The following is a 19576-nucleotide window of genomic DNA, read 5'->3' on the forward strand; positions in this document are numbered from 1 at the left end:
GTGATCGCTGGTGAAAGGGGGTGAAAGGGTTAACTAGCAGCAATCAGGGGGTTAAAATCATTATTGGGTAGTATATCGGGGTACCTAGCGCTATAAAAACCTGGCGGTGAACCTAAAAAAATAACTAGCTACCTAGCGACACATGCAGCGATCAGAAAAATGATTGCTTAGTGACAATGGCAAAAGGGGGTGAAAGGGTTAACTAGCGGCAATCAGGGGGTTAAAACCATTATTGGGTAGTATATCGGGGTACCTAGCGCTATAAAAACCTGGCGGTGAACCTAAAAAAATAACTAGCTACCTAGCGACACTGATGCAGCGATCAGAAAAATGATCGCTTAGTGACAATGGCAAAAGGGGGTGAAAGGGTTAACTAGCGGCAATCAGGGGGTTAAAACCATTATTGGGTAGTATATCGGGGTACCTAGCGCTATAAAAACCTGGCGGTGAACCTAAAAAAATAACTAGCTACCTAGCGACACATGCAGCGATCAGAAAAATGATCGCTTAGTGACACTGGCAAAAGGGGGTGAAAGGGTTAACTAGCGGCAATCAAGGGGTTAAAAACCATTATTGGGTAGTATATCGGGGTACCTAGCGATATAAAAACCTGGCGGTGAACCTAAAAAAATAACTAGCTACCTAGCGACACATGCAGCGATCAGAAAAATGATCGCTTAGTGACACTGGCAAAAGGGGGTGAAAGGGTTAACTCTAGGGGCAATCAGGGGGTTAAATCTTTATTGGGGGGTGATAGGGGGCTACCCTGGACCTAACACTAACTGTCCTGACAGTTTTTACTGTCACAACTGACACTGAATGCATTGATCAGTAAAGAAATGATCAATGCAATCAGTGACACTGTGACTGGGGGGGGGAGGGGGGGCGATCGGGGGGGGGGTTTGTGTGCCTGTGTGTACCTACATGTCAGTGTAGTGTTGGTGCACACTTACTATTAGTCTTCTCCTCGTAGTCCGGTCAAAAAGACCGCCCCGAGGAGAATGACATCACTTCCTCCTTCCTGTGTAAACAATACACAGTGGGAGGAAGCTTCTCATTGGCCAGGAGCGATCCAGAGGGGGTGGCCGAAAACGAACGGCCATCCCCTCATCACGGAGCGCTCCTGGACCGAATCGGACCGTCGTATCCAGCGGGAGGGGGTCCGATTGGACCCCCCACCCGCTGGAAGGCAATCACGTACATCTACGTGATTGTGCCTGCCTGTGCCATTGTGCTGACGTACAATGGCAATACGGCGGTCCTGAAGTGGTTAAGAGTTCCCTTCACTGGAACTAAGGTGTCAAGCCCAACCCCAACCCCTGAAAAACAAGCCCACACCATAACCCCCCACATATATACATACATACATACATATATACATACATATACATATACACACACACACACACATATATATATATATACATACATACACATATACACACACACACATATATATATATATATATATATACACACACACACACACACACACACACATATACACACATACATACAGTGCCTTACGAAAGTATTCGGCCCCCTTGAACTTTTCAACCTTTTGCCACATTTCAGGCTTCAAACAAAGATATAAAATTTTCATTTTTTGTGAATTACCAACAAGTGGGACACAATTGTGAAGTGGAACGAAATCTATTGGATTTTTGAAACTTTTTTAACTAATAAAAAAATGAAAAGTGGGGCGTGCAAAATTATTCGGCTCCCTTGCGTTAATACTTTGTAGAGCCACCTTTTGCTGCGATTACAGCTGCAAGTCGCTTGGGGTATGTCTCTATCAGTTTTGCACATCGAGAGACTGAAATTCTTGCACATTCTTCCTTGCAAAACAGCTCGAGCTCAGTGAGGTTGGATGGAGAGCGTTTGTGAACAGCAGTTTTCAGCTCTTTCCACAGATTCTCAATTGGATTCAGGTCTGGACTTTGACTTGGCCATTCTAAACATGGATACATTTATTTGTGAACCATTCCTTTGTAGATTTTGATGTATGTTTGGGATCATTGTCTTGTTGGAAGATAAATCTCTGTCCCAGTTTCAGGTCTTTTGCAGACTCCAACAGGTTTTCATCCAGAATGGTCCTGTATTTGGCTGCATCCATCTTCCCCTCAATTTTAACTATCTTCCCTGTCCCTGCTGAGGAAAAGCAGGCCCAAACCATGATGCTGCCACCACCATGTTTGACAGTGGGGATGGTGTGTTGAGGGTGATGAGCTGTATTGCTTTTATGCCAAACATATAGTTTTGCATTGTGGGCAAAAAGTTGGATTTTGGTTTCATCTGACCAGAGCACCTTCTTCCACATGTTTGGTGTGTCTCCCAGGTGGCTTGTGGCAAACTTTAGACAAGACTTTTTATGGATATCTTTGAGAAATGGCTTTCTTCTTGCCACTCTTCCATAAAGACCAGATTTGTGCAGTGTACGACTGATTGTTGTCCTATGGACAGACTCTCCCACCTCAGCTGTAGCTCTCTGCAGTTACATAGTTAGTCAGGTTGAAAAAAGACACAAGTCCATCCAGTTCAACCTTAAAAACAAATAAATAAAATAAAAAATAATCGTACAATCCAAATACCCAATTTTATGCCCACAATTGATCCAGAGGAAGGCGAAAAAAAAACCCAGCAGAGCATGCTCCAATTTGCTACAGCAGGGGAAAAAAATTCCTTCCTGATCCCCCAAGAGGCGATCGGATTTTCCCTGAATCAACTTTACCTATGTTAGTACCTAGTTATATTATGTACCATCAGGAAAGTATCCAGGCCTTTCTTAAAGCAATCTACTGAGCTGGCCAGAACCACCTCTGGCGGGAGTCTATTCCACATTTTCACAGCTCTAACTGTGAAGAAACCTTTCTGTACTTGAAGATGAAATCTCTTTTCCTCTAGACATAAAGAGTGCCCCTGTGTCCTCTGGGTTGACCGTACAGAGAACAACTCAACACCAAGTTCACTATATGGACCCGTAATATATTTGAACATGTTGATCATATCCCCCCTTATTCTCCTCTTCTTAAGAGTGAATACATTTAGTTCCTCTAATCTCTCCTCATAGCTGAGCTCCTCCATGCCTCTTATCAGTTTGGTTGCCCTTCTCTGCACTTTCTCCAGTTCCCCGATATCCTTTTTGAGAACTGGTGCCCAAAACTGAACTGCATATTCCAGGTGAGGTCTTACTAATGATTTGAACAGGGGCAAAATTATATCTCTCTGGAGTCCATACCTCTCTTAATACAAGAAAGGACTTTGCTCGCTTTGGAAACAGCAGCTTGGCATTGCATGTTGTTATTAAGCTTATGGTCTACCAAAACCCCCAGATCCTTCTCCACTATGGATTCCCCCAGTTGTACTCCCCCTAGCATGTATGATGCATGCATATTCTTAGCCCCCAAGTGCATAACTTTACATTTATCAACATTAAACCTCATCTGTCACATAGTCGCCCAATTAGACAGTGTATTGAGGTCGGCTTGTAAATTGGAGACATCCTGTAAGGACGTTATTCCACTGCATATCTTGGTGTCATCTGCAAAGACAGAAATGTTACTTTTGATCCCAGACCCAATATAATTTATAAAGATGTTAAAAAGTAAGGGTCCCAGTTCATCCAGAGTGATCATGGGCCTCTTGGCTGCATCTCTGATCAGTCTTCTCCTTGTCTGAGCTGAAAGTTTAGAGGGACGGCCAGGTCTTGGTAGATTTGCAGTTGTCTGCTACTCCTTCCATTTCAAAATGATCGCTTGCACAGTGCTCCTTGGGATGTTTAAAGCTTGCGAAATCTTTTTGTATCCAAATCCGGCTTTAAACTTCTCCACAACAGTATTACGGACCTGCCTGGTGTGTTCCTTGGTCTTAATGATGCTCTCTGCGCTTTCAATAGAACCCTGAGACTATCACAGAGCAGGTGCATTTATACAGAGACTTGATTACATACAGGTGGATTCTATTTATCACCATCAGTCATTTAGGACAACATTGGATCATTCAGAGATCCTCGCTGAACTTCTGGAGCGAGTTTGCTGCACTGAAAGTAAAGGGGCCGAATAATTTTGCACGCACCACTTTTCAGTTTTTTATTTGCTAAAAAAAGTTTAAAATATCCAATAGCTTTCGTTCCACTTCACAATTGTGTCCCACTTGTTGGTGACTCTTCACAAAAAATTTAAATGTTATATCTTTATGTTTGAAGCCTGAAATGTGGCAAAAGGTTAAAAAGTTCAAAGGGGGCCGAATACTTTTGCAAGGCACTGTGTGTATATATAATAAATTATATATATATATATATATGTTGTTATTAGGAGTACACTGGGTTTTTTGGTGCCGAAACCAATACCGAAAATGAAAAACACACTAGGCTGAAAACCGAAACCAAAAATGACTTTTTAAAAAAATATTTTTATACAGGAGATGGTCAGAGACTGGAGACATGGTACAGGCAGGGGTCAAGTCCTGGGGAAAAAAGTGTGGGAACTCCCACCCAAGATCCACTCCCCCACCAAAAAAAATAAAAAATAAATATGATACGCTCATATGCACAAACACTTAAAAAGTGCTATTTTTCATCCAATTTTCATATTGGGTGTATGAAGCTTAACTGTTAGGAAAAAAAAGTTAGTAACAAAAAAACAAAAAAACAAAAAAAACACAACTATCCTCAATAAACATAAATACGGTAATTCTCTGAATAATCAGCATTCATTCAATTGTGCTTCCATGCAAATGTGAACATCATGTTCTGATGTTTATTGGGGAATGTTATTTTGTATATAGTGTTTGTGGCGAGTGTACACTTTTCATTGAACAGAGTTTGGATAACACAGGGTTAAACGGAAAGGTCATAAATTAACTGCACATTATCTGGACAGAATGCTTAGGGAGATAGTGATATGTTCCTGCTTAGGCGATGTATGTTAGCTTGGGGGGGCTACAAACTCTGCAGGGCTCCAACACACACGCTGCTATTCCAAACCTTCACATATTTCCACATAGACTACCCTCCTGGCATTAAACTTTGCCAGGTATTGTGCTCAGCTTACCACCTCAAACTGATGTTCCTCCCTCAGCTCACCTCTCTCCCTGCATGTCCTGTGAGCAGAATAGCTGTGCTCCTCCTCTGGGTTCTCTCATCATATGGCACTGAAGATAGGAGGAGGGGGGATTCAGCAGGACACACAGAGCAAGTATGCAGGAGACTGGGGGAGACGAGAGAGAAAATCAGGAGGGGCCGGTGGGGAGGAGCGCATCACAAGAGGTCTGACTAAATACAATCTATTATCAGCAGGGACCTGATCTACCCATCAGCTAGCTGTGATTGACAGGTAGATAGAATAGGAAGCTGTCATGAGGCCCCCTACACGCAATGCCTGAATGGTCAGTCCACCCCTGGTGTGCGGCACTTACTATTGCGAGGGACGCGGCTGCTTCCTGTTGTGGAAAACGTACAGGAACTCTGTTACCATGCGTTCCCGCAGGACTTGAGCCCTGGGTACAGGAGATGGTCAGAGACTGAGGACATGGTACAGGAGATGGTCAGAGACTGAGGACATGGTTCAGGAGATCAATGCAGCCTCACAAGTGCCCATCAGATGCAGCCAACCTGTGTCCCCAGCGCAGCCAGACCAGCCTGCCTGCGCGTCCCCAGCGCAGCCAGACCAGCCTGCCTGCGCGTCCCCAGCGCAGCCAGACCAGCCTGCCTGCGCGTCCCCAGCGCAGCCAGACCAGCCTGCCTGCGCGTCCCCAGCGCAGCCAGATTAGCCTTCCCATTCCTCTCCAGGACAGCCAGCCCAGCCTTACCCGTGCCTCTCCAGGGCAGCCAGCCCAGCCTTACCCGTGCCTCTCCAGGGCAGCCAGCCCAGCCTTACCCGTGCCTCTCCAGGGCAGCCAGCCCAGCCTTACCCGTGCCTCTCCAGGGCAGCCATCCCAGCCTTACCCATGCCTCTCCAGGGCAGCCAGCCCAGCCTTACTCGTGTCCCCAGTGCAGCCAGTCTAGCCTTCCTGTGTGTCCCCAGTGCAGCCAGTCTCGCCACCTGTTTGATTACAGTGCTGGGAACATCACAGCTTTCATTTCAATAGCTGTGTGTTCCCTGCCGTGCGCGCCCTCATATACAGCCCCTTCCCCTTGTCCGGGGAACTTTGATAGACAGATCGCCTGTCCAATCCTGGGGCGGGTGATCCGTCTATCAAAGTGCCCGGACAAGGGGGAGGGGCTGTATGTGACGGCACGCACGGCAGAGAACACACAGCTATTGAAATGAAATCTGTGATGTTTCCAGCACCGTAATAAAACAGGCGGCAGCAGCTCTCCCCTTTCTGTGCTATACTACACCCCAGTAATGGGCAGGGCCGGTGGTGGAGCCCCACCCCATTTTCGCCCATTTTTCTCTGTTTCGGCAGCCGAAATTTCGGTGCATCTCTATAATATATACATAAATCACTCACACATTTATATAAATTCCAAAACTATGCAGGAAAAAAAAAAATCTGAAATGTAAAGAACGAGAAAAAATAGCGTTTGCATACAATAAAATTGCTTTGCCATATAGTGCTCTGTGATTGCTTGGAAAATGTGTGACTTTTAGAGGTTTCCTTGCATCAGATAAAAGATATGTCTAACTAGGACCAGGTGAACACAATGAAGATTTTACTTACTGTCCAAAAGCTCATGGTCAGCAACACCGATGAGAAGACGCCTATCAGCCAGCAAAGCACAAACGCTCAATAGGATTTTATGAGCACTGTGCAACCTATCAAATGTTCCGCCCACCACAACATCACTGTGACACTGCAGTAGCGTTCCTCCACTGTCTAGTTCTTCAGGATTACAATAATCTGCTTGTTCATAATCTGGATATAGTAATATTGATATCAAGTTTGGATGACAACTATAACAGTTTGTTGCATAGCGCTCCAGTTGCTGCTTGGCAGGGTTGTACTGTCCACCATCAATTGTCTGAAAATCTGTGAGAACCACTTCTGGAGGGTGGGAGAGGTTCTGCACAGAAGAGAAGATCTGCTGGCTGTTACTTTTGTTTTTAATATTGGTTAACAGCACACGAACATCCAGGTTAGAATGGACATCTGCATCCGAATATAGTTTAGAAATGAGCTTGCAGACTTCGTTAGTGGCTGGAATGCAGGTGGAGCTGGGTTGAGATGAGCCAGTAAGCAGGAGTCCTGGTTGGAGGTGAACATAAAGAGTGTCTTGGACAATCTTTGCTGCAGAAGCTAAAATGGGTGCCAATCTCACAGACAACGCAGAGAGGGGAGAGGTTAGGACCAGAACACCTGAACGAAAGACGGACATTATGGAGAGTCACCTTAAAAGGAATAAAAACAGAAATAATAATTAGAGAAATGTCATGTTTGTATTGTCTTTTTGCAATAAAAAGGAAAACAAAAACTGAACAAGAAAAACCAAGAAAGATCCTGTACTAATGTGGTTGAATAATAGACCGGGGGGGGGGGGGTTAAAGAGGAAGTAAACTCTCCCACTCTGATGCTTCTTTTCATTTAGTCCATTATAATAAGTAATTATCAAACTGATAATACTGCAGTACTGCTGTCCCATTCCCTGGTTTACACTTTGAGGTCATATGGTCACATGGTGTTGAAGGAAGCTCTGAGCGATTAGCAGCCTGCTGGGAGTTCAGTGCTGTGTGCCGTAGGAAGTCCTGATAACAGATAGATAAGACAGAGTGTGCCGTAAATCAGGGGAGATCTGGGCATGCTCAGTGACATCAGTCTAAAGAACAACAAGGATTACAACAATACTAGGAGAAAGTTGTAGGGGGGAGGGTTTACAACCACTTTAACGTAGTATCAAACCATTAGGTTTTTAGCTTGACACATTGAGGAAAAAAAAAAAAAACACATTCCCAGTAAATCATTTGTTAAAATTCCAACACTTGCAGTCTACAACTTCAATTCTGCTGGTTCCTGCTCCTAGTGGTACTTCCCTGAAATTTGGGTCTTCACAGAGTTAAGAGTGGTCAGCGCAGTCTCAAATCTGTTAGCTTGGAGAGGGAGGAGCAGGGAAGTGCCTTGCCATCCTAGGCTATGGGGCTGGGTGTTTCTATTGATGCACACAGAGTAGGGAGACACAACTCTAGTCCCTGCTGGCAAGGGTAGCTCCATAGGATGCTGCAAGAGAAAGAAGCCACCCTGAAACAGGAACCTGAGGCAGTGGTCATGCACCATCTTAAAGAAGAACTCCAGGTTTGGATATTTTATATAGTTACATTGTTACAATTTGGATCAATGTAACTATGCACATACAATAGATATGGAATCCCTCCAGAAGTTGACAATCACTGTAATTGACACCTCTACGCCATTGATCTCCACTAGCTTCTCGGTCCAGTAATGAGCGGCTGGCCTGCTACACTGTGAAAACAGGAGGTCTGCTGCTCGGCACAGGCGCCACTCAGATTACTTTACATTTTCTCTGTTTCAATAGTTATTGTATTTCATAAAACAGGTACAGGGAAACAGATTAGGCAAGTGATACTGTAATTGAAAACTGATCAATCTGATGTACTGATTGTATATCATTTCTTGAGGTTCTAAAATGCCAGGACAGTACCAATTTTATCCCCTTATAACCCCTTTTTGGAAAGCAGAGGCCTAAGGGATTTAGTAAGAGGCATGGTGGATTTTTGGGGAAAATTAATTTACAGGCGTATAACACGCACCCCAAGTTTAGGAGGGAATGTAAAAGAAAAAAAAATGAGGTAAGTTTAAAGGGGAAAAAAAAAATGAAATTTAAATGCCCATCAATGCAGCCTCATCAGTGTCATTTGCAGCCTTGCATCGCAGCCTTGTCAGTGTTTGTTTAAAAATTGCACAGCCGAGATACAGAGCGGATGTCCTGTGTATCTCGGTGGCTTTTGGGTATTTTCGGCCGCACTCGGCCGTTCTCGGCTATTTTCGGCCACACTCGGCCGTTCTTGGCTGCTTTCGGCTTTCCGAAAGCCACTGACAACGGCCGAGTGTGTCCGAAAATACCCAAGAACGGCCGAAGATAGCCCAGAATACCCGGAAGCCACAGAGAACGGCAAAAAGGGGTAGCAACAGTGGGGGATCGGCGTATAACACGTACCCCCGATTTCCCCCTGATTTTAGGGGGAGAAAGTGCTTGTTATACGCCAATACGGTAAATAAATGTTTTGCAATTACATTCAAAAACACATTCTGCTACTCATCCCGAGTAAGGGGATGCCACATGTGAGAGACTCACAGCCTAGCCACATAGAGGCCCAAAATCCAAATAGCACGTTTCGGCTTTAAAGAAAAAAAAGAGCATAAACAAATTACGCATTTATATTACAGATCTAATTTCCTGACTACTTACCACATTTGAAAGGCCCTGGAGCACAGGAAAATGAAAAACGCAAACACAAAATAGCCGCAGATTGGAAAGCAAACACCATATGGTATTTTCTAAGAGGCAATGAGTTTTTGAAAATATGTAATTTTTTTGCCACTGGTTTTGAAAAATGTGTGTTTACAAAAAGTTGTCAAAATAAAGATACAATATTTATAACACAGAGCATAGGCATACTTAATCACTTAAGGATCGCCGCATGTAATAATACGTCGGCAGAATGGCATGGACGGGCACAAGCACATACCCGTATGTGCCTGCCTTCCAGCGGGTGGGGGGTCCCATCGGAGCCCCTCCCGCTGGCTGCGGTGGTCCGTTTCGCTTCAGGAGCGATCCGGGATGAGGGGATGGCCATTGATTACTGGCCATCCCCTCTCGATCGCTCCTGGCGAATGAGAAGCTTCCCCTGCCTGTGTAGTGTAACCACAGGCAGGAAGAAGTGATGTCACTCTCCTCGGGCGGTCTTTTTGACCGGACTGCGAGGAGAGAACACATAGTAAGTGCACCAACACTACACTGACATGAAGGTACACATAGGCACACTGTCAGCCCCCGATGTCCCCCCGGCGCCAGTGTCACTGATTGCAGTGATCATTTATTTACTGATCACTGCATTTAGTGTCAGTTGTAACTGTAAAAAGTGTCAGGTCCAGGGTAGCCCCCTACCAACCCTAATAAAGGTTTAACCCCCTGATTGCCCCTAGAGTTAACCCTCTCACCCCCTTATGCCAGTGTCACTAAGCGAACGTTTTTCTGATCAATACATTAGTGTCACTGGTGCCGCTAGGTAGCTAGTTATTTTTTAGGTTCACCTCCAGGTTTTTATAGCGTTAGGTACCCCCATATACTACCAAAGGTTTTAACCCCCTGATGGCCCCTAGCGTTAACCCTTTCACCAGCGATCACCGTATGTGTGTCACTGGTGACGCTGGTTAGTTATTTAGGTTCCCCGTCAGGTTTTTATATAGCGTCAGGGACCCCCATATACTACCTAATAAAGGATTTAACCCCCGATTGCCCCTAGTTAACCCTTTCACCAGTGATCACCATATAAGTGTTACAGGTGACTAAGGTTAGTTTGCTTTTTATAGCATCAGGGCACCCACCATTTATTACCCAATAAAGGTTTAACCCCCTGATCACCTGGCGGGTAATATCAATTAGGTTTTAGGGTGAGATAGGGTCTGCGTCGCCCCAGGCAGCGCTAAGTTAGTGCCAGTACCGCTAACACCCACGCACAAAGCATACACCTCCCGTAGTGGTATAGTGTCTGAACAGATCAATATCAAGTGCAGTATTGATCGATCACTGTCACTTACAAAACACTAAACACAACTGCAGCGTTCGTAGAGTCAGGCCTGATCCCTGCAATCACTAACAGTTTTATTTGGTAGCGTTTTATATTTAAATCCTGAAGGCAGTGCTTGGTTTTCGGGGTCCCGTACGTGGCTAGGCTCCCAAAAAGTCCCCCACATGTGGTATCCCCGTACTCAGGAGAAGCAGAATTTATTTTGGGGTGTAATTTCACTTATGCCCATAGCATGTGTGAGCAATATATCATTTAGTGACCGCTTTATGCACAAAAAAAGTTTTAATATTCCCGCAACTTGTGGCAAAATATAAAATATTCCATGGACTCAACATGCCTCAGTAAATATCTTGCGGAGTCTACCTTCCAAAATGGGGTCATTTTGGGGGGGGTTGTGCTATTTTGGCATTTTATGGCCTTTCGAAACTGATAGGTAGTGAGGAGTGAAATCAAAAATTTGCACCCTTAGAAATCCTGAAGGCAGTGATTGGTTTTCGGGGTGCCGTACGCGGCTAGACTCCCAAAAAGTCCCACACATGTGGTATCCCCATACTCAGGAGAAGCAGAATATATTTTGGGGTGCAATTCCACATTTAACTATGACATGTGTGAGCAATATATCATTTAGAGACAACTTTTTGTAATTTTTTTTTTGTCATTATTCAATCACTTGGGACAAAAAAAAATATTCAATGGGTTCAACATGCCCCTCAGCAATTTCCTTGGAGTGTCTACTTTCAAAAATGGGGTCAGTTGGGGGGGGGGGGGGGGGGGGGTTGTACTGCCCTGCCATTTTAGCATCTCAAGAATTTAGATAGGCAGTCATAAATTAAAAGCTGTGTAAATTTCTGAAAACGTACTCTAGTTTGTAGACGCTATAACTTTGCATAATAAGCAAACCAATATACGCTTATTGACATTTTTTTTACTAAAGACATGTGGCTGAATACATTTTGGGCTAAATGTATGACTAAAATTGAGTTTGTTCGATTTTTCTTAATAAAAAGTAGAAAATATCCTTTTTTTCAAAATTTTCAGTCTTTTTCCTTTTATATCGTAAAAAATTAAAAAATCGCAGAGGCAATCAAATACCATCAAAAGAAAGCTCTATTTGTGGGAAGAAAAGGACGCAAATTTTGTTTGGGTACAACAGTGCATGACCGCGCAATTACCAGTTAAAGCAGTGCAGTGCGAAATTGTAAGCAGACCTCTGGTCCTTAGGCTGACAATTGGTCCGGGGCTTAAGTGGTTAAAATGACTTCAAAACACATTCTGCTACTCCTCCAGGGTATGGTGATACCACATTTGTGAGACTTTCTCACTAGCCACAGAGGGCTTGACATCCAAGGAGCACCTTCAGGTGTTCTAGGGGCATAAATTACACATCTAATTTCCTATCATATTTTAAGGGCCCCAGAGCACCAGGACAGTGGAAACACCCACAAAATGACCACATTTTGGAAAGCAAAGACCCCAAGGTATTGACTATGGGGCACAATTAGTCTTTTGAAAATACCTGTGGTTCTAGTAGTGCAGTTGTCTGCAGAGGATGAGTGGGACTGGTGTCTCACAGGAATGTAACCAGTGGGACATGCAGATGGGTCAGTACTGGTGCCAGACAGAGATGTGGTCAGCAAACCAGTAAAGGAATGGCCCAGGCAGAAGGCAGGAAAAAGGTCCATATACAGGCCAGGGTCAGTACAGGCACCAGGCAAAGTTGTGGTCAGCAAATAGTCGAACGGCAGGCAGCAACTTCAGCTTAGGTTCAAGTAAGACCTGGACATACGAGTAGAGACCTCTTCCCACCCAAAGCTTTTTAAAGCCTCCATATGGATTCGGAAATCCTAGCGAAATCCATTTTTTTTTTTTTTTCATGGAAAGGTTTGCTTTCTCAGTTCCTCACTCTTACACTCTAAAGCCCATCACTTCTGCATATGAGAGACCTCTGTGCTGTCTTCAATCCCACTACTACAGATCAGTCCAGGCAACAGGCAAAAAGCAGGGTCGATTAACAGGCTGAGGTCAGTTCACGTGGAAGGGAGAAACATGGTTGATAAACAAGCCGGGGTCAGTTCAGGAGGATGGCAAGGGCATGGTCCATTAACAGGCCAGGGTCAGTTCATACACTGGACAGAGAAATGGCAGGTAAAATGTGGTCATTAAATTCCACACCCCTATGAACTGGTTATAGTCCTGTATGGACTTGGGTTTTTAACCACTTAACAACCGGCTACAGGGTGGTTTAACTCTTGGAGGCCGTCATATGACGTCCTCCCAGAATTCCACTCTGGGCGCGCACTCGAGAGCATCCGTGTCCACCGGGTCCAAAGGACCCGGCGCATCACGGTAAACGGTAAACGGCCGCTCATCACGGCCGTTTACCATGTGATCCCTCCGTCAAATGACAGAGTGATTACTTGTAAACAAAACTTTGTTATGACGCCGGTTCCTCTCCCCTCTCTGTACCGATCGGTACAGTGGAAGGGGAAGAGATCAGTGTCAGCAGCGCTGTGGGCTGCATCTGCAGTGCCCACATCGCTGCTCACCGAAATTTAACCCCTCAATTCCCTGCCATTACTCTGCAGTACCCTGCAACACCCGCCAATACTCTGCAATACCCTGCCATAAATTGCCATACTCGGAGATACCCAGCCATACTCGGAGATACCCTGCAATACCCAGCCACCCCTCCCACCACCCTCCGGTGCTTCTACCAACTCGCCAATACGATCAAAGCCAGAATCTTTTTTATTTTTTTTATTTCAGGCTTTCCAGCCTAGGAGGTGAGATGTGGGGTCTTATTGACCCCATATCTCACTGTAAAGAGGACCTGTCATGCCATATTCCTATTACAAGGGATGTTTACATTCCTTGTAATAGGAATAAAAGTGATCAAAAAATTTATTTTTGGGGAAAAAAAAATGTCAAACTAAAATAAAGTAAAATGAACAATAAAAAATATATATATTTTTTTTTTAAAGCGCCCCTGTCCCCATGTGCTTGCATGCAGAAGCGAACGCATACGCAAGTCCCGTCCACATATAAAAACGGTGTTCAAACCACACATGTGAGGTATCGCTGCGAACGTTAGAGCGAGAGCAATAATTCTAGCCCTAGACCTCCTCTGTAACTCAAAACATATAACCAGTAAAAAAAAAAAAATTTAAAAGTGTCTCCTATGGGGATTTTTAAGTAGCGACGTTTGGCGCCATTCCACGAGCGTGTGCAATTTTGAAGAGTGACATCTTAGGTATCCATTTACTCAGCGTAACTTCATCTTTCACATTATGCAAAAATTGGGCTAACTTTACTGTGTTTTTTTTTTTAAGCACAAAACAGTTTTTTTCCAAAAAAAAACATTCGAAAAATTTTGCAACAACCACCATTGTATTCTCCAGGGTGTTTGCTAAAAAAACATATATAATGTTTTGGGATTCTATGTAATTTTCTAGCAAATAAATGATGATTTTTACATGTAGGAGAGAAATGTCAGAATTGTCCTGGGTGCTCCAGAACGCCTGATGGCGCTCCCTGCATGTTAGGCCTCTGTATGTGGCCACACTGTGTAAAAGTCTCACACATGTGGTATCGCCGTACTCGGGAGTAATAGCAGAATGTGTTTTGGGGTGTAATTTGTGGTATGCATATGCTGTGTGTGAGAAAAACTGATATGACAATTTTGTGAAAGTAAAAAAAAAAAAAAATCATGATTTTGCAAAGGATTGTGGGAAAAAAATGACAACTTCAAAAAACTCATCATGCCTCTTACTAAATACATTGGAATGTCTTCTTTCCAAAAAGGGGCCATTTGGGGGGTATTTGTACTTTTCTGGCATGTTAGGGTCTCAAGAATTGAAATAGGCTGTCAGTACTTCAGGTGTGATCAATTTTCAGATGTTGGCACCATAGCTTGTGGACTCTATAACTTTCACAAAGACCAAATAATATCCACCAATTTGTACTTATTTTTACCAAAGATATGTAGTAGTATAAATTTTGGCCAAAATTTATGAAGAAAAAATTACTAATCTGCTAAATTTTATAACAGAAACAAAGAAAAATTCTTTTTTTTTTTACAGAATTTTCAGTATTTTTTCTTTTATAGCACAAAAAATAAACTGAGCGGTGATTAAATACCACCAAAAGAAAGCTCTATTTGTGTGAAAAAAAGGACAAAAATTTCATATAGGTCCAGTGTTGCATGACTGAGTAATTGTCATTTAAAAACGACATGCACATCTCATTTATCTCTCTACTTTGGAGCCAAAATATTCTGCAAACTGGCCAACTCTCCCTGTTCAGCTTTGTGGCGTAATCTTTGCAGGAAGCCCTTGCGGTTTGTCCAAGCTGTCCCACAGGCCACAGTTTGCTTGAAATAAAGATGGCTGAATAATGTGAAGCTAGTGTTAATGTTTTCCACATAAAGGTGGAATAGTGGTGTTACAAAACTCCCACTGCTCTCTATATGGGTAGGGCATCCAAGGGGCTCTAGCTAACTGTCCTTTCCTTTATAAACAAAGTTAAATGTGTACCCTGTAGCCCTGTCCCTGAAAATTGATCACACCTGAAGTACTGACGGCCTATTTCAATTCTTGAGACCCTAACATGCCAGAAAAGTACAAATACCCCCCAAATGGCCCCTTTTTGGAAAGAAGACATTCCAATGTAGCCCTGTCACAAAGCATGTATAACTTCTCCCCACATTTGGTCATGTACTTGGGATGTTTTGCTTAATGCCCAGCCTGCTGATAAAATGGACGAGGGACTCAAAACTCCAATATTTTTGGGCGGGCGTATACATTTCGGAGTGACCGAATTTTGGACAGCTTGTTGTAAGCAGCATAATTTAGAGAAGGACAGTGTGACATCATTAAAGTGTAAAAACCTCAGGATCACAAAGCGTAACCAGGGCATAATAGAAGAATAAAGTGGCATGTGATAAGGGTGTGTGGGTTTTTTTTTTTTTGGGTCTTTTTTTTGGGGTCAATCTCATAGTTAGTGTAAGTCCAGGAAAAACTTTAAATTCTTCCATGGTGACAGGTTTCCACTGAAATGGATGGGCATAAGACTCATTTGGATTTGTGACAATGTGTTGGTTTGCATAAAGATCGCATCGGTACATAATTAACCAATTCAATACCGGGCACTTTTACCCCTTTCCTATCCAGGCCAGGTTTTCAGCATTATCACACATTGTTGACTTTGCGGTCATGCAACATTGTACCCATAAGAAACTTATTTTTTTCACACAATTTTTTTTTGAAAAACAAAAACACATTTTTTCTTTGTTATAAAATCTTGCAAATAATGTTTCTTCATAAATTTAGGTCAAAATGTATTCTGCATACTTTTTTTTGTGAAAATAACCCACCAAATCAGTGTTTATTATTTAGTTTGTAGATAAGCTAGAGTCCACAATCTAGGGTATATACAGTTGTGCTCATAAGTTTACAGAATTTGTGATTTCTTGGCCATTTTTCATAGAATATGAACGAGAACACAAAAACTTCTCTTTCACTTATGGTTAGTGTTTGGCTAAAGTCATTTATTATCAATTAACTGTGTTTACTCTTTAAATCATAATGACAACAGAAACTACCCAAATGACCCTGATCAAAAGTTTACATACCCAAGTTCTTAATGCCGTGTATCAATGAAGGCTTGAAGTCTTTGTGGCATTTGTGGACGAGCCTCTTTAACTTCTCAGATGGTAAAGCTGCCCATTCCTCTTGGCAAATAGCCTCCAGTTCCTGTAAATTCTTGGGCTGCCTTGCATGAACGGCATGTTTGAGATCTCCCCAGAGTGACTCAATGATATTGAGGTCAGGAGACCAAGATGGCCATTCCAGAACCTTCACCTTATTCTGCTGTAGCCAACGACAGTTTGACTTGGCCTTGTGTTCTGGATCATTGTAATGTTGCAATGTCCATGTCCCATGTGCAGATTCCTGGCTGAGGAATGCCAACTTTGCTCCAGTTTTTTTGATAACATACTGCATTCATCTTAACAATTTTGACCAAAATGTCCTGTGCCCCCAAAACATCAGCGATCCACCTCCGTGTTTCACAGTAGGAATGGTGTACCTTTCATCATAGCCCTTGTTGACTCCTCCAAATGTAGCGTTTATGGTTGTGGCCAAAAAGCTAAATCTTGGTCTCATCACGCCAAATGACTGTGCCAGAAGGTATGAGGCTTGTCTCTGTGCTGTCTGGTGTATTATAAGCGGGATACTTTGTGGCATTTGCATAGTAATGGCTTTCTTCTGGTGACTCGACCATGCAGCCCATCTTTCTTCAAGTGCCTCCTTATTGTGCATATTGAAACGGCCACACCACGTTTTCCGAGAGTCCTGTATTTCACCTGAAGTTATTTGTGGGTTTTTCTTTGCAGCCTGAACAATTTTCCTGGCAGTTGTGGCTGAAATGTTACCATGGTTAGGTTTCAACAGAACCCCTAATTTTCCACTTCTTGATTTGAGTTTGAATACTGCTGACTGGCATTCTCATTTCCTTGGATATCTTTGTATATCCCTTTCCTGTTTTATATAGTTCAACTACCTTTTCCCACAAATAATTTGACAATTCTTTTGCTTTCCCCATGACTCAGAATCCAGAAATGTCAGTGCAGCAATGTATGAAAGATACAAGGGGAGGGGCGTGGCCGGACGTGTATGGCGGCGGACGTGTTTGAGGCTGGCTCCTGACACACACGGAGCAATCCACCGCCATCTGCACCTCTGCTAAGGATTCCTCACCCGAGACTCACATCATCGGGTCCGGGACGCTGTCCTGCTTCCCCCCAGGGGGCTATTGCGGGGATTCCTGAGTTAACACATCCCGCGGAGCCGTGAGGAGAACCGGCGCCGGCCGCCGCCATCTTGACGCCCCGAGGCCTCCCGGCCGCCGCTACACAGAGCCGCTCGGGCAGGTAGGAGACCTTCATCCTCACCCCCCTGCCACTCATCCATCGCTAGGGGTCATTCCGGTGGTGTTTTGGGGCCCGTACAGCACTCTGGGAGGACGCGGCAGGCTCCGGCCTAGTAAGGCCTGTGGATCCCCGGCCTTTTCTAAATCTGTCACCCGCGGGAGTGCTCCGAGGCCGGCCCGGCCTCCTACTGTGAATTTACCCGGCCAAGTAGCCGTCCTGGGGGACGTGGATTAAAGATGGACATGTGAAAATCGCACAGTTTGGAACTCTGCAGGAGCTAGCCAGAGAACCGGCTGCAAACTCGCCAGACGTGGTGAAAACTACATGCCAGGAGCGCGCAGGCACCGGCGGGGCTCGGGACACCGTCAGGACATGGCATAAGCAACTACTTTCTTCGTCAGCACGGGCTCGACTCCCCTGGCTTAACGGCCAAGATGGCGCGTCTTTCATCCTCTTAAGGTATCGCTCCGCAGGAGATGGGTGGTGCAGCGGGGGCAGCTTCATCCCGCCCGAACCCCCCCGTCCAAGCAGGACCTGCAGGAGATGGCAGCTTCCATAGTCAATGCCCTGTCTCGCGAGCTCCACAACCTGCGCCAACAAGTGGACACTGTTGATGAACGGGTCACCGCACTGGAGACCTCCAGCTGTTCTTCGGAAAACCGCTTGGCCGCCCTCGAGTGCGGGCAGCAAGCCCTGCAGCGACACTTGATTGAAATGCAACTTCGTGTGGATGACGGCGAAAACAGAAGTCGGAGGAACAATCTGTGCCTCCGGGGCATCCCGGAAGCGACCAGGGGACCTGACCTACGTACTACAGTGGTGGCCTTACTGAATCAGGTCCTTGGGAAGCCCCCGGGTACTGACCTGGAGCTAGACCGGGTCCACTGGATCCCAGGCCCCAGAGTGACTCCGTCAGCATCCAGGGACCCAGGAGCAGCGGACCTACCCCGCGATGTACTTTGCAGAGTGCACTTCTTTACTGTAAAGGAGGAAATCCTACGCCTCGCTTGGGAAAGAGGCCCTATCGATTTTGATGGAGCTCTTATCAGGATCTACCCAGATGTCTCCAGGCAAACAAGAGCCCTCCGGGGCCTTATGCGTCCCCTTCTTGAGGTTTTTTCTTCGTTCTCCTGATCAGTTGCCGAACCTCTTCGAGTTTCTTGGTAGGCCAGCCGTTTCGGTCCCTAACTGGTTTGACTATTTGCTTTCCCAGGAGGCGCTCGGACCACCTTTGCCAAGGCCGCAGTGAGTGCGTCGTCCCCGGTCCCCTGCACCCAGCAGAGATGGACTGATCCTACCCCTGTCCGGGGTTGGGTAAGCAGCTGAACTTTTTCCTCATTGCTACTGTGCTACTTAGTACATTCCTTGGTGCCCAGGACTTTGCCAGTGATGAACTGCGGGGTGTTATTGTAATTGATATTGCTTGTCCTTTCCCATGTATCCCTTGTTAGTTGTTTGCGTGGGGGTGAGGCTGCTCTTCTGTGTTGTGGGGGGGGGGGGGGGGGGGGTTTGTATTTTTGGTGGGGGGTGAGGGGGGTTAATGCGGGGGGATGGGTGGGTCCGCCTGCCCACAGCATAGCTGGGGCCCTGTGTCCTTTCCTCCCCCCCCGTTGGCCGATAGTTGGGATGCCCTTGGTCCCTCCGTGGTGCCCTTACTCACCCTAACATACTCAGGCCTCACCCAGCAGGTCTTGGGGTGTTGGCCCCTCTCTCCGGCCCTTTTGCCCCTCCCCCTCCCCAATTACTGCCGATTGAAGTTTTAAGAGTCACCCCCCCCACTTACAATGCCGTGGGTGCGGACCTACCGATCATCCCCAGATTGCTGACCACGATGGGAATTTTCATGTTCTGTTTGGGCTGCTCCTGCTCCACTGTCTCCGGTCCCAGTGAGGGGACCCGGGACAGTGCCCTGGGTGGCCGGTTATGCTATGATATGTTCTGC

At 45.1% G+C, this 19576-nt stretch overlaps 1 protein-coding gene across 4 annotated transcripts in view; it reads right to left on the reverse strand.

Moving 5' to 3' along the window:
- Window positions 1–19576, reverse strand: part of COASY (Coenzyme A synthase) — a 639852-nt gene that overhangs the window by 514841 nt on the left and 105435 nt on the right. For all 4 annotated transcript variants that reach the window (XM_077459443.1, XM_077459444.1, XM_077459445.1 and 1 more), the window contains one exon: window positions 6664–7331. In XM_077459443.1, coding sequence (XP_077315569.1) covers window positions 6664–7318 — 655 coding nt within the window. In that variant the 5' untranslated portion in view covers window positions 7319–7331. The remainder of the gene's footprint in view (window positions 1–6663; window positions 7332–19576) is intronic.

This window comes from Lithobates pipiens, unplaced genomic scaffold, assembly GCF_037356315.1.
Source record: "Lithobates pipiens isolate NorthernLeopardFrog02 unplaced genomic scaffold, aLitPip1_a1.2 Scaffold_28, whole genome shotgun sequence".
NCBI classification, from domain to species: Eukaryota; Metazoa; Chordata; class Amphibia; order Anura; family Ranidae; genus Lithobates; species Lithobates pipiens.